The 16561-nt window shown below is 34.5% G+C and overlaps 2 protein-coding genes across 2 annotated transcripts; both read left to right on the top strand.

The window, feature by feature from the left end:
• The first annotated feature begins 9357 nt into the window (after positions 1-9357).
• LOC149544136 (uncharacterized) lies at positions 9358-10724 on the top strand. Its single transcript, XM_089795899.1, has 3 exons — positions 9358-9719; positions 9876-10460; positions 10586-10724. The coding sequence occupies exons 1-3, from the start codon at positions 9358-9360 to the stop codon at positions 10722-10724; spliced, it is 1086 nt and encodes a 361-aa protein (XP_089652025.1).
• A 2466-nt stretch (positions 10725-13190) lies between these two features.
• Positions 13191-13724, top strand: LOC149544135 (toll/interleukin-1 receptor-like protein). Its single transcript, XM_089795898.1, has one exon. The coding sequence runs from the start codon at positions 13191-13193 to the stop codon at positions 13722-13724; it is 534 nt and encodes a 177-aa protein (XP_089652024.1).
• The last annotated feature ends 2837 nt before the right edge of the window (positions 13725-16561 follow it).

The raw sequence follows: 16561 nt of genomic DNA, 5'->3' as shown, positions 1-16561 counted from the left end.
CATTTTTAACTAAATTAATTCAAAATCTTATTATCTTATTGTTTTTTATATATGTATTATTATTCATAACTTAAAGTGTTGTTTAGAATTGAATGTTAAATATTAAATTTTGTCAAATGATATTTCCTTCAATTTTTATGTTAAATATTATTTTCCTTATTAAATTTGTAACAAAATAATATTTTCTTGTGAAATATTAAATATTTATTTTATTTCTTAGATTTTAATAATGACTCTATTGAATTAGAATTTTAAAATTAATTAATTAATAGAGTTAATATCACTCTATAATTGTTTCATTATATTACTAACTTCATATTGCTTCATATTGCTGGCCATTTATGGTAATACATCATTCATAATCCTTCATTTTAACTATCATATTCTAGCATAAGGGATGGTGTTGATGCAGATACTACTTATTTTTATTAATGTTTAATAACCATCAATATTGAACTTGAGTGTTGTGTACATTCTAAGTAGGCTATGTTATATACTTCAACTTGTTTGTCAAAATTTACATGCACATGTACTATAATTTTTTTAGCATAATTAAAATTTTTAGATGCTTCAACTTCTAGAAAAAATAAACCTCACAATAATATAATTTAATTAATTCAAATAAGTTCTTTTTAGATATTATCACTCTTTTAATTATAAGGGTCCAACAAATTATGTACTGTCTTTTATGTAATTCATAACAAATTAAATTAGTAAATATCAATATATTTCTAGATTTGATTGGGTGTTCTGTTAGAATCCAATAAACACATACAATTGAATCCAAAAATATATTGATATTTACTAATAACTTGTGAAAATTTGATAATATTAAGTTAAATTATAATATCCTTATTATGATCCATGATTGTACGTTATGGCGATTGATCCATCCATTTTCTCCAAATTCACTCGACCTTATGAACATTTTTTTTTTCTCAACACACTTCATCCTCAATCATATGGAATCTACTTTTGCTTTGTTCCTATCATACAAGCTAACTTTCTCTTTGTTTTCTAAGTTCAACTTGGAGAATATGTATGACATATGTGTTGCATATTTACATGATGACACATTGTAGGTTATGTTAAATTTATATGTATGCAATGATTATATCATTTCATATCCAAATTCTTCTATTATGCATACATTTTGTGTCAATGCTACATATTTTTAGACATATAATCATTCTAGGATTTACATGCATATCAAAGGAAAGATAGAAAAATTATAAATTTTGTATACCAATTATATTTTCAATTTATTTTTGTGTTTGTTCTAAGGAGAATCCCTTGATAAATAGATATATTGACAAATGCAATATAATTTAAATCGATCCATTTTCGATGTTGTAATTAAGGGACTGACCTTAGTTTTATAGAATTGATCCACAAATATTGAAAATTAAATGTTCAAAATAATGTCCACTCATGCCAATTGCTTTCTTTAGTGGATGACAAATATAAATACATTTAATGCAATTCATTTTCTTGTTTGATATGATTATGCCCTCAAAAACCATCATTTACATTTAGCATTTGAATTGATATAATAGAATAAATCTAAAATTGAATAATCATTCTAGAAACATTTCCATAAGAATGAAGTTCTTGATTGTTCATCAAGAGAACATGCATTTGTATTGAGGAAAATAATAATAGGCCACGGCTATCCTCCTTACAAACTATATAGTTGACCAAGTTTCAAAAAATTGAAAACATCATGGATTTTCCAAAAAATTCAGCATTTGATCTTCATCATCTGCATAGTTTGTAGCCAAAAAAAAAAAAAAATTGAGAAAAAATTACTATAAATTTGTGAATCTTGAAAGGAAAAGTTTGGCTTTATTTTTTCTTTAATAAATATTGTCTAGAGATCAACCTATCGCATAATAATATAATATATTGAATACAATTTAAAGTACATACATTTAAAAATTGAATAATGATGAAAGCAGTTTGAAAATAGAGCTCCCTTTATGCTGCGTATTCTGCAGCCTTTCATTTAGTTTTACAAATCCTATACATACATATGGAATATTCTTGAGCAGGATATCCTCATCTCTCCACATATATAACAACAAAATGTGAAAAAATAAACATTAGACTTTAAAAGTTTTGGTTACACTTAATACGAAATACAAGAAAAAAATCAAACATCTAAACATTATCTTATAAGAGTTTAACTATGTAATTGATAAGAAATGAATAATTAGGGACTGATCCTCAATCCTTGCTATGAAGGATTGGACTAAGATGCCATGAAGAACCAAAGAGTGTTTCCTTTGACTTTCGAAGCTCCTTTGAGGTGAATCTACCCTTCTCTTTAAGTCATTGAAAGGCATCCCAAAAAACTCCTTTTGTATATTGAAAATGTTCAGGTTGTATACCATAGAAAATGGGAATAATCTGAGCACAAGTTTTGGATTTCATAAATGCCAGCTCTCACAAGCACCACATTGATTCTGCATAGTTCATTGAAAATATGGCTATATGAACCTTTCCTCTTTTCATTACTGTTTCTAGTACACCGAGCACGTTATCTCCCCATGTAATGTGAAACTTTGAAATGTACTTTCTTCCACTTGCGAAGCTTTTTTGAGTTGTATTTGCCTTCTCTTTTGTATCGCTCAAATGCGTCAAAATAGTCTCCTTTCAAATATCATACATCTTCAAGTTTAACTTGGTACAAGATGGGAACAATTCTATTGATTTTCCTTCTTCTGTGTATGAATGCCAGCTCTTACAAACAGCAGTTGGATTGAGCATGCTCCTTTGAAAATATGACAAAATGAAAGGAAGCACAATCGATTATTGTTTTTACTTGTTGATCCACCAATTGACGCTCTTCTGAATTCAGAAAAACCTTCATTTACATGGCTGCATATTTAAGCTTTTTAGAGATCATGAGTCCAGCTAGCATATGTTTGGCATGACTAATAAATACATCGGATGGTGCAGATTCAGCAACATGCAGAAAACTCCTGCTAGTGTTGGAACATGATGCCATGAAATTGGATTCGACAGTACAAAACAACAAAAGGGAAAAAGATGTAAATCTAAAAGAATAAAGGGATTCTTGTTATTCATCAGGCGAAGAGAAATCCAAAACATACAAATAGCTTAGAGGTGCAGGTAGCGCAACAGAGAAATGTGAAGGAAGCCATGCAGAACTAACAGAGAAGTGTGAAGGGATACAATGTAATTAAATAAGAATAATAAAAGTGGCTCATTACAGAAAAAGGAGAAAGGAAGTTAGCACACAGGAAATTTCAATCAATCTTTTTGAAATTGTATCTTTTCATATCACTTTCCGTGAACCGAAGAAATGATAGCAATCCAAGACAAAGAGTGGCTGAAACCATTCATTGCTGACCGGTCTTTTCATAAGTAATAGCGCGGAAGACCTGCAGAAGTATCATCTGGTAAGCACTTCTAAATTAATAGACTTCCAGCCAATAATCTAGAATTGCCGACCATCTAGAACTCTATGCCAAATCCACTTTCTTCATATATATATATATATATATTATTGTCTGGAAAGGGTTTTTAATTCAAAGACTTCCAGCTGTAGAATTACAGACCATCTAGAACTCTTTATATATATAATTCATTTTTTTGAGTGGTTGTATTGTTTCATATATTCAACTGTCATATTTTGTACATGAAACTTTCAGCAATGTACCTTAGTGTGCAATGGGTACATGTGTAGATACGAGAGCTCAATTAAACTAAAATTTGACCTTACTTTTGTATATATACATACAAGATATTTAAATTTGTACATTTTCATATTTCTTTCTCCTACATCTTCCTCTATCTCATTAACTCTCCATCACTATCCATCCCTTATCTCTTCCTGTCGACCTCCTTAAATATCACTTTCTATCTTTATCTTTACATCACTCCCTATCTCAATGTGCCTTCTTTATATATTTATATCTTCCATTCCTCTTTCTCTAAATTCCCCTCCCTCTCCTATCCTCTCCATGTCCCTCTTCTTTATCTCAACATCTCTCCTCCTCTCGATCATCATCCCTTTGGCCCCTTCTGCAATATTGTAGTTTTTGTCAACACCAACTCAAGTTTAGGAAGATGTATCATTTGATGCCAAGGTCAAAGCTTAGATTCGTACAACCTTTCGGGCTAACTTTGTAGATAATAGTAATTGAATAATAAATAATAGTAAATAAATAATAAATAATCTAGGCTTAGAACTCAACAATTATTAACATGTCCAACTCAATTAAAAAATAAAACAATCAGCAACCAAGAAAGCTAAAAAATGATCAACTATTAGTAAATGAACATGCATTATCTACACATCATCATTTTCTTGAATTTTTAAAAATAATAATTAAAAAGTATCTATGACAAAACTAGTAGTAGGGAGTCTCCTCTCTTGTCCTACTTAAGGTGCCCACTTCAAGGTCGCTTAGGAATTATGCAACGGTGTCGTCTACCCAGCCCGATCATTCAGGATGGGTTGGATCTGCCCCCGCCATGCCATGCAATGCAATTGCATCTGCGGGCCCCCGTTGCACTTTCTCCAAGCGAGTGGCTATTAGACAGTAAAGGCATGAAGAGATGTGTGGGGATGTTTTTTGAAATAAAGGTTCAAAATAGTGAATATTTTGTACCTGTGCATGTGATTAGTTATAAATTTTAAATGTTTAGTTTTAATATTTATTATTTTATTATTTTATCGAACTAATAATGTTTATTATGTATATTTATTATTATTTTATATTGTTTAAGTTTTATATATATCATTAAGATATTCAATATATAAGTAGATTTATTTGTTTAATACATATTATCATTTACATAATAAATCTATATTTTAATTTTCATGTTAATTAGATTTAATTTTCATTAATGTTGGTAAATTTAAGTGAATACGTATTAGTTTAATATAATATGACATCAGTATAATATACAATATTAATTAGATAATAAGTTTTCAAATGAATCTAGTTAAAAATAAAAGTTCGCACTTGGTAAAATTCGAAAAAAATTATCATAACTTAAATAAAAATATAACTAAGTGTCAATGGTGAGAAATATAATTTAAAAAAAACTAAATCGACCTAAAATAATTTTTTTAGTGTTAATCATAAAATTTATCATTTATTTTCCTTTAACAAAGATTTTTTAAATGAAGTGATATAAATGAAGTAATATAATGAAGCGATAATAGAGTGATAGATGATGCCGCTCTATCCATAATTGTGGGGCTGGATAGATGACGTCACTCATCCATGGCATGGCATGGCAACTGTCGGCCCCGTCATCCAAGTGCATTTGCATTGGAAGCACAAACATTTATTTATTTATTCATAGTGCTTGTTTTTATGTTTGATTCAGTTTTGGTTAAGTTAAATTTATTAATAGTTTGATTTATTAATAGCTAGATTTATTTTTAGTTAGAGTTGTTAATATTTTCAATTAAATAGTGTTTAATAATATTATATTTAAAAGTTTCATTTACATTTTAACTCTACATAAATATATTATATTTTTAGTTACTATAAATAAGATTTTGTTTAGTATATCATAATAAAAATAGTTAGAGTTATTAATATTTTTTCTATTAGATATAAGAGTTACAAAAAGGAGGAGAACCAAAAAGGTCACCACGAGAGAAAAGAAGGAGGCCAAGCCTCACCATAGAGAATCAGAGGCCGCTGTACATCAAGTCAGAAAAACAACAGAAGAGAAGAGGAATAGTCTAGCTAAGAACATCATAGGGCGTATCCACCCACGTTGTCCAACCTAAGGGGCCCTCCATTCAAACAATTCTTTTGTGCTCTTGAATCTAAATTGGCATAAATAATTCCTCTTTTTTGGCATGCCCTTTCTCTTTGATCTCCCTGGTCAGCCTATTATAATCATGCATGAAAACTTGCAAGTCATCCAAAGTTCTATGCCATTGGTACCCATCATGCAGGAACCTTCTCAATTTCTCCTGCTCAATCAAAATGGTAGCTTGCACCTGCAAGTAGATTTTAAATTAAATAGTGTTTAATAATATTATATTTAAAAGTGACATTTTTTACTAATTAATATTTTTAAAATTATTAAAAGTATAAAAGATTAAAATATTAATATATAAATTAATTTAGTAAAAAATAAAATGCTTATATTAATAAAATTTTAAAAAATATATCATAATAAAATATTTATCTAATTAGATGTATGTAGACTTTCATTTCTAACTACATTAATTCAAAATCTTATTATCTTATTGTTTTTTATATATGTATTATTATTTATAACTTAAAGTGTTGTTTAGAATTGAATGTTAAATATTAAATTTTGTGAAATGATATTTCCTTCAATTTTTATGTTAAATATTTTTTTCTTATTAAATTTGTAACAAAATAATATTTTCTTGTGAAATATTAAATATTTATTTTATTTCTTAGATTTTAAAAATGACTCTATTGAATTAGAATTTTAAAATTAACTAATTAATAGAGTTAATATCACTCTATAATTGTTTCATTATATTACTAACTCTATTATATTACTTCATTTAAAAAATCTTTGTTAAAGGAAAATAAATGATAAATTTTATGATTAACACTAAAAAATTTATTTTAGGTCCATTTAGTTTTTTTTTTTTTAATTATATTTTTCACCATTGACAATTAACTATATTTTTACTTAAGTTATGATAATTTTTTAAAATTTTTACTGAGTGCGAACTTTTATTTTTAACTAGATTAATCCGAAAACTTATTATCTAATTAATATTGTGTATCATAGTTATGTTGAATTATATTAAACTAATATGTATTCATTTAAATTTACTAACATTAATGAAAATTAAATTTAATTAACATGAAAATTAAAATATAGATTTATTATGTAAATAATATGTATTAAACAAATAAATCTACATATATATTGAATATTTTAATGATATATATTAAATTTAATCAATACACAATAATAAAAATATACATAATAAATATTATCAGTTCAATATAATATTAAAATAAAAAATATTAAAGGTAGACATTTGAAATTTATAACTAATCACATACATATATACAAAATATTATTCACTATTTTGAGACTAAAAAGAGAAAAAATTTCTGAACCTTTATTTGAAAAAACATCCCACATGCCCACATCTCTTCATGCCTTTACCGTATGACGGCCACTCGCTTGGACAAAGTGCAACTGGGGCCCGTGGATGATGCCATGGCATGGCATGGAGGGGCACGCATCCAGCCTATCCCAAACGATCAAGCTGGGTAGACGACGTCGAAATTGAGTTCTTTTTTTCCCACTTTGAGGAAATTTTTGATGTACCCAACGAATACGTAGTTATCTATAAAAGGTTGTCTATGAAGCAACGTATTTGCACTTGATTTGACTAAAGTGATTTGACTAAAGTTTAAAGATATTGAAGTAATTATTTTCTTAAAATAAAAAAATACACAATCAGAATAATTTAGCAAACGTGTTTTCATTTAGCCACTCGGTAATTAGATGTTTTTCCTAAATTCGGTAGAACAACAGGTGAGACACCAACAACTACGAAATGGGATTCCACAGACGAAAATTCTTCTATGCCTTCTGCTTCTGTTCGGAGATGCTTCTGCGTTTCTCCCGCGCAGTTTCCTTCCCAATTAAGGTTGGCAGCCACGCAATCGACTCGTTCGACTCAGCATTACAACTAGAGCACTTCTTTCGCACGTTTATTTTACCTCAACTTTTTTATTTGGTCTGTCTTATCTCAACAAGAAGATGAACAACCCTTCTAGTTTTGTCCTTCAGTTCTATTTCGGTTGTCTTGTTTCATCAAATCTGATTTCATGGCATCTACTTCCAACACTAGCAGTGGCCAAGAGCTCGAAGAAATTGCCCCATCTACATTTAATTCTGGTGGATCCACAATATCAAAGTTGGAAGAAGGCCAAAGGAGTACGAAAAGTCAAATAAAACTTCAGCTCTCCTCAACTAGTCACTCTAAAACTTCAGCTGTCCTCAACTAGTCACTCTAACTCTTTTAGTCAGACTCTGTCATGCTTCTTCGTTTCTTCATTTCTTCTGCGGGGTTACCTCAGCGAGTACACGCAGTCTACGCATCTAGTCCAACATTTATTTCTGATTACTTATCCCTCTTCTGCTCTTTTATATGCACCACTCCTTTTCTCTTTGAACGCCCCTTTTTTAAACCTTTGTCATGTTCGCTTAAATCTAATCACTCTAACTCGTTTAGTCAGACTCTGTCATGCTTCTTCGTTTCTTCATTTCTTCTGTGGGATAACCTCAGCGAGTACACGCAGTCTACGCGTCTAGTCCAACATTTATTTCTCATTACTTATCCCTCTCCTGCTCTTTTATAAGCACCGCTCCTTTTCTCTTTGAACGCCCCTTTTTTCAACCTTTGTCATGTTCGCTTAAATCTAATTTCATGGCATCTTTTTCTAACCCGCACAGTGGTGTTCCGTCAAATTGCCAACATGTTGAAGAATTTCCATCATCCACATCTGCTTCTTGTGCATCCACGATGCCTGTGAAAGATTTCCCGCGTTATGATGTATTTATCAATCATTTTAAACATCCTCTAGGCGTAGCAATTTATAAAGAGCTTGACGCGTTGGGACTGAAAGTTTTTCTGAATACGGAAGAGCTCGATTTGGGGGATGAAGAAGTAGAAACAGCTTTTAAGAGTGCTTGCCTTTACATTCCAATATTTTCAGAGGGTTGTGCACAATCCGACCGGTGCTTAGAAGAGCTGTCATCCATGCACGACAGGGGTAAATTAGGAGCTAAAATTGTTCCTATTTTATGCCATGGTAAGACTCATGATGTACGCTATGTAAAAGGAGGCTACGCATTTGACCCAAACAAGCTTGAACGCGACTATGAGAAACTGGAGGAGTGGAGGAAAGCGCTTTACAGCGTTTCACATTATGTAAGTCCGGTCGTTGAGAGCAAGGAGTAAGTACTAAGTACCCATCTCTCCACCAGATGCACTCAGCGTTTACTTATCGATTCATTCTTTTATCTTGAGGCTCATAGACTTCAGTTATCCATATAACTTGTGACGTTTACTGTGTTTTCTTCATTGTCAAATGTGTCCAGGGACGAAGACATGTTGTGAAGACAATTACAGAGTGGGTAGCGAAAGAGGGAAAAATGTGTCAAGAATTTGTAGGACCAGCTAAGACTAGTTCAAGCATCCAACAACAGGGAGAAGAATTTGCAGCAACTACATCTACTTCAGGTGGATCGATAATGCTTGTGAGAAAGGTTAAGTATGATGTATTTATTAACCATCAGGGTCCTGATGTCAAACGTACACTCGCCACAACTATCTATAAAATGCTCACAAGAATGGGACTGAAGGTTTTTCTGGATTCAGAAGAGCTTAAGTGGAGGGGTCACTTTCATAGTGTACTGGAACAAGTAATAAAGAGTACCTGGCTTAACGTAGCTATATTTTCAGAGGACTATGCAAAGTTCAAGTGGTGTTTGCGAGAGCTTTCGTTGATTAGCGGAAGAGAAGGCAGTAAGTTTATTCCCATCTATTACCATGTCTTTTCGTATGAATTAAGATATATTGGAAAGGGAAGCTATGGTAAGGCATTTGGGCGGCACCAAGACAAGGGTAGATATAACCCAGAGAAGCTGGAGGAGTGGAAGGAAGCACTTCGGCATGCTTCGTTTTGTGCGGGTCATATCGTCAATAGCAAAGAGTAAGTGCCGATTACTCCAATTAAGGCAGTTAACCCAAGTTCTTGTTGATACATTCTTTGCATGTTTCCTTTCTCATTTTCAGGCTCACAGACTTTTTAAATCGATATTTTCAAATATGAAGTTTATTATGTTTCCTTTGCTGTTGGATATCTCAGCGACGAGGACATGCTCCTGAAGAAGATGACAGATTTGGTAACGACGGAAGGTAACGAGGCTCAAGAATTCAAACTAGGTAACACTCATCCAATCATTCACCCACGAGGTAAATTGGCGTTTCTTTGTGGTAAAATATACGCAAGGCCTATGAGAGATGTCTGTTACGACGTACACATTAATCATCGCGGTCCTAATGTTAAGTGTTCATTGGCCCTAGCTATCCATAACAAGCTTAAGGACATGGGACTGAAGGTGTTTCTAGATTCAGAAGAGGTTAGATTGGGGGATCACATCGCTTGTGTAATAGACGAAGCAATAAGCAGTGCTAAGATTCATATTGCTATATTTTCCATGAACTATGCAGAATCCCCTTGGTGTTTGTCAGAGCTGACACTTATGCTAAAGACAGGCACTAGAATTGTTCCTATTGACCTTGTGGATGTACGATATGCTAAAGGGGTCTATGCTCAAGCATTTGATAAGCATGTAGAGATGGGAAGATATGCCTCGAAAAAGATTTTGGAGTGGAAGAAGGCGCTTTACAATGTGTCATTTAATGTAGGCCACATCGTTAAGAGCAAGGAGTGAGTAATAATTGCTTGACCTTTTATTTATACATGCATCCTCTAAAATTTTCTTTTATATTTTATCAAAATAAAGTCAACTATTACAGCCTGATTCTTATTCAATGTTGTGTTTGCATTTATAGCGACGAAAACACGGTGCTCGAGCATATCGCTCATCTTGTGGGGACAGAGGTTAGAGAAGTACCACCGGTGGTCACTGAATGTCCATTGAGTGACGTAGATGGAGTTGTACAGGACTCTGAATTGCGGACAAAATTCTAAATGTAAATAATTGTACAATAACTATTCAAGTAATTAATATATTCCACACAGATATTAAAGTAGTGAGAAATGTGACAGGATGACTTCCGCGTCACCCTGTAGATGTTCTTTCGAGAGCTGCATAAAAATTGTGGATAAGACATTGTTATTTGACTAGTAGTCCAGTAGATTCTGGATGCTTCTACGCTTCTTCAGGCCGTGGTTTCTGACAGTTTAGTCAATTTTCAAGGCATTTTTGTGCCCAAAGAAATGTAATAGCACAATAAGATTTTCAAGGCCCCATTGCTAGTGAGATTCCAAATGACCCAGTTAGCATAGAGGGAAATCCCCTATTTGCGAGTGGAAAGCAGTCCAAGAGCATAGGAGTCTTTAGGTAGACATAAAAGTCCTAGGCAGCTCCATGAAACTCATGATGCACAACATCAGAGGTCCAGATGAAATCCCTTAGGAGGCATTCAAGTTTGAGGTATAGAGCTCTGGAAGGAGCAAAACATGATGAATAATAGACATGTGTACTAGCCAACACTTTAGAATAAATCTAAAATTTTCTTGCAAGAGAGGGAGGTTTGGTAATCCAATAGTCCAATTTCTAATTAATAAAAATTAATTAATAACTAAATAAATAATAGATTAATAACAATTGACAATCTAATTGGAAAATATATATTTTCAAAAAATATAATATTTTATCATTGACAAGCTCAAAGGCACGAACTCCATCTCACCAAGAGCTCTTCTTATTGAATGATCTAGACAATGTTAGTTAAATTTTATTTTCAAATAAATATAATTATGGTTAATTTCTTATCATGCTAATAGATGTGTGGGGAGAAAGAGAAGGAAGAGAGATGACTTTATATTAGTGAAAGTGATCATATATTACATCATTCATAATCCTTCATTATAACTATCATATTCTAGCATAAGGGATGGTGTTGATGCAGATACTACTTATTTTTATTAATGTTTAATAACCATCAATATTGAACTTCAGTGTTGTGTACATTCTAAGTAGGCTATGTTCTATTATAATAATAAAATAAAAATATTAAAGGTAGACATTTAAAATTTATAACTAATCACATACATATATACAAAATATTATTCACTATTTTGAGACTAAAAAGAGAAAAAATTTCTGAACATTTATTTGAAAAAACATCCCACATGCCCACATCTCTTCATGCCTTTACCCTGTGACGGCCACTCGCTTGGACAAAGTGCAACTGGGGCCCGCGGATGATGCCATGGCATGGCATGGAGGGGTGCGCATCCAGCCTATCCCGAACGTTTGAGTTGGGTAGACAACGTCGAAATTGAGTTCTTTTTTTCCCACTTCGATGAAATTTTTGATGTACCCAACGAATACGTAGTTATCTATAAAAGGTTGTCTATGAAGCAACGTATTTGCAGTTGATTTGACTAAAGTGATTTGACTAAAGTTTAAAGATACTGAAATAATTATTTTCTTAAAATAAAAAAATACACAATCATAATAATTTAGTAAATGCGTTTTCATTTAGCCACTCGGTAATTAGATGTTTTCCCTAAATTCAGTGGAACAACAGGTGAAACACCAACAACTACAAAATGGGATTCCACAGACGAAAATTCTTCTATGCCTTCTGCTTTTGTTCGGAGATGCTTCTGCGTTTCTCCCGCGCAGTTGCCTTCCCAATTAAGGTTGGCAGTCGCGCAATCGACACGTTCGACTCAGCATTACAACTAGAGCACTTCTTTCGCACGTTTATTTTACCTCAAATTTTTTATTTGGTCTGTCTTATCTCAACAAGAAGACGAACAACCCTTCTAGTTTTGTCCTTCAGTTCTATTTCTGTTGTCTTGTTTCATCAAATCTGATTTCATGGCATCTACTTCCAACACTAGCAGTGGCCAAGAGCTCAAAGAAATTGCCCCATCTACATTTAATTCTAGTGGATCCACAATATCAAAGTTGGAAGAAGGCCAGTGGAGTGCGAAAAGTCAAATAAAACTTCAGCTGTCCTCAACTAGTCACTCTAAAACTTCAGCTGTCCTCAACTAGTCACTCTAATTTTTTTAGTCCGACTCTGTCATGCTTCTTCGTTTCTTTTTTTCTTCTGCAGGGTTACCTCAGCGAGTACACGCAGTCTACACATCTAGTCCAACATTTATTTCTGATTACTTATCCCTCTCCTGCTCTTTTATATGCACCACTCCTTTTCTCTTTGAACGCCCCTTTTTTCAACCTTTGTCATGTTCGCTTAAATCTAATCACTCTAACTCTTTTAGTCAGACTCTGTCATGCTTTTTCATTTCTTCGTTTCTTCTGCGGGGTAACCTCAGCGAGTACACGCAGTCTACGCGCCTAGTCCAACATTTATTTCTCATTACTTATCCCTCTCCTGCTCTTTTATATGCACCGCTCCTTTTCTCTTTGAACGCCCCTTTTTTCAACCTTTGTCATGTTCGCTTAAATCTAATTTCATGGCATCTTCTTCTAACCTGCATAGTGGTGTTCCGTCAAATTGCCAACACGTTGAAGAATTTCCATCATCCACATCTGCTTCTTGTGCATCCACGATGCCTATGAAAGATTTCCCGTGTTATGATGTATTTATCAATCATTTTAAACATCCTCTGGGCGTAGCAATTTATAAAGAGCTTGACGCGTTGGGACTGAAAGTTTTTCAGAATATAGAAGAGCTCGATTTGGGGGATGAAGAAGTAGAAAAAACTTTTCAGAGTGCTTGGCTTTACATTCCAATATTTTCAGAGGGCTATGCACAATCCGACCGGTGCTTAGAAGAGCTGTCATCCATGCACAACAGGTGTAAATTAGGCGCTAAAATTGTTCCTATTTTCTGCCGTGGTAAGACTGATGATGTACGCTATGTAAAAGGAGGCTACGCATTTGACCCAAACAAGCTTGAACGCGACTCTGAGAAACTGGAGGAGTGGAGGAAAGCACTTTACAGCGTTTCACATTATGTAGGTCCGGTCGTTGAGAACAAGGAGTAAGTACTAAGTACCCATCTCTCCACCAGATGCACTCAGCATTTACTTATCGATTCATTCTTTTATCTTGAGGCTCATAGAATTCATTTATCCATATAACTTGTGACGTTTACTGTGTTCTCTTCATTGTCGAATGTGTCCAGGGACAAAGACATGCTGTGAAGACAATTACAGAGTGGGTAGCGAAAGAGGGAAAAATGTGTCAAGAATTTGTAGGACCAGCTAAGACTAGTTCAAGCATCCAACAACAGGGAGAAGAATTTGCAGCAACTACATCTACTTCAGGTGGATCGATAATGCTTGTGAGAAAGGTTAAGTATGATGTATTTATTAACCATCGGGGTCCTGATGTCAAACATACACTCGCCACAGCTATCTATAAAATGCTCACAGGAATGGGACTGAAGGTTTTTCTGGATTCAGAAGAGCTTAAGTGGGGGGGTCACTTTCCTAGTGTACTGGAACAAGTAATAAAGAGTACCTGGCTTAACGTAGCTATATTTTCAGAGGACTATGCAACGTCCAAGTGGTGTTTGCAAGATCTTTCGTTGATTAGCGGAAGAGAAGGCAGTAAGTTTGTTCCCATTTATTACCATGTCTTTTCGTATGAATTAAGATATATTGGAAAGGGAAGCTATGGTAAGGCATTTGGGCGGCACCAAGACAAGGGTAGATATAACCCAGAGAAGCTGGAGGAGTGGAAGGAAGCACTTCGCCATGCTTCATTTTGTGCGAGTCATATCATCAATAGAAAAGAGTAAGTACCGATCACTCCAATCAAGGCAGTTAACCCAAGTTCTTGTTGATACATTCTTTGCATGTTTCCTTCCTCATTTTCAAGCTCACGGACTTTTTAAATCGATATTTTCAAATTTGAAGTTTATTATGTTTCCTTTGCTGTTGGATATCTCAGCGACGAGGACATGCTCCTGAAGAAGATGACGGATTTGGTAACGAAGGAAGGTAACAAGGCTCAAGAATTACAATTTGGTAACTGTCATGTCCCCAATTTTCTGGTGACAGTTCGATTTAATTATTTTAATTAATGGTTGTCCAAGGACGACTAATTAGTTATTTTAATTAAATAAATAAATATTAAAAGATGACCTTGTATTTAATAAAGTGACTTTAGTATTTAATAAAGTTACTTGGAGTATTTAATAAAGTCACTTGAGGGATAAGATCAAAAATGTTCTAGAAGTCTCTGGAGAGGATGGAGAAAAAGAATAAATAGGCACCCCGGGGCTCCATTCAAAAAGCAGTTGGATCATTTCTCTTGTTTTCAGATTGTGATTCAATCACGGGTGCATTGTGGAACCTAGGGTTTCGACAATCGTCACAGTTGGCCATTGAGAACGATAACTCTCAATTGGTGCGCAATTTTGAGGGTGTGAAATATCATCTGAATTATTGCAGATTGGAGGTGACATTCAGTCATTTCATCGGAGCAATCATTGGTGGTTCGTACAGCACTGCTTTGGGAAGGATTTGGTACAGATTATCAGATTGATAGCACACTTGAAAAGTCTGGTATAAAGCAGGTTTCAGGAGTAGCACGATGGCTGATTAAGGAAGCTTCAGTGTGAGCGGATTAGGGGTCAAAGAACGAATCTTCCCAAAATATCTTGTCAACTAGCATTTCCATATCCGAGGTTTGGAGCCGTAAGATATCATCTTATAAGGCGACACCATTCAAGAAAATTAGATAATTCCACAGAGGAATTCGTGGGCTGTGGACAATATATACAGTTTGCGCTATCATCATAATCGAATGCGCTATCACATCTTTGGAGATTCTGAAACTAGATAAGGGTCAAAATATTTGTGGGGAAAGGGAAGTCGTGGGTGTTGAAGGGGAAATAACCGCCGCTGCAGCTCTGTGCAGCTTCAAGCCCGCTCCAGTATTTTCGTCAGGAATCAACCACTGTCTCGATAATATTAATTGCATTGTCTTCCGATCACGAAGAAAAAACCGAACCCGACTCCATTTTTTGACATCCCTGCCGAAGACAGAGTTGGGACTGGCTGAAACCAGAGGTATCTCCTTCGGCATTGATCATCTTCGCGAGATTCGACCGTCAGTTCCTGTTTGGGGAGTTAAAGAAAATGCAGAGATTTTTGGAGCAATTTTTGCGACCCCCGAAACGCGTCCAGTGGACATCGCGGGAACGACAAAGGGGCGAGTTGTTTATCAATTCTTTGCGGCAGGTCAAAGACAAGTTAGGGCCTGGACGGAAGCATTAGAGTCTTGTGCAGCAAGTAACCGCCGTCTCAGTAATACAAACCCACTGCCAGCGACTGCGAGTTTCACGCGGGTTTCACATTCTGTTGGAGGTTTTCGCATATTCCAGGAACGTGTGTGGAGATTAAGTTTTGATCGGCAGAGTTGGTACCCTGTCTTACGAGTTGCAGAGTAGGAGGAAGCGGCTGCCAAGCTCCAATGTGCAACCACCATTCTGGATACCGGTTCATCTTGTGAGTCCAGAGCGTCCCACCGAACACACAGTTTTAATGTAACTGCAGATGCTCCATGTGATTTTGTACAGTTCATTGAGTGGTCTCCAATATTGTGCCCTTGTGCTTTGCTGATTGCTAATGGGAGAGTAAATATCTGGAGTCAGCCTACTCAGGGCGCAGTAAATCTTGCACGAGCTGTGAATTGTTGGTATTATGAGCATGAATGGCATCAGGACCTTGCTGTTGTGACAAAATGGCTTCCTGGAATGTCTCCGTATGGGTGGATTAAAGCAGGCACAAATGCTTCAGCAAACTGTAAGTTAATGCCAATCTAATGTGCCATATTATTGTTTCTGATCAGTATTACAGTCGTTCATGTTTGC

Source organism: Cupressus sempervirens, chromosome 8 (genome assembly GCF_028749045.1).
Source record: "Cupressus sempervirens isolate cs-2001-9-10 chromosome 8, ASM2874904v1, whole genome shotgun sequence".
Classification (NCBI taxonomy): domain Eukaryota; kingdom Viridiplantae; phylum Streptophyta; class Pinopsida; order Cupressales; family Cupressaceae; genus Cupressus; species Cupressus sempervirens.
The sequence above is the reverse complement of the archived record's forward strand: the minus strand, read 5'-3'. Positions and strand labels throughout refer to the sequence as shown.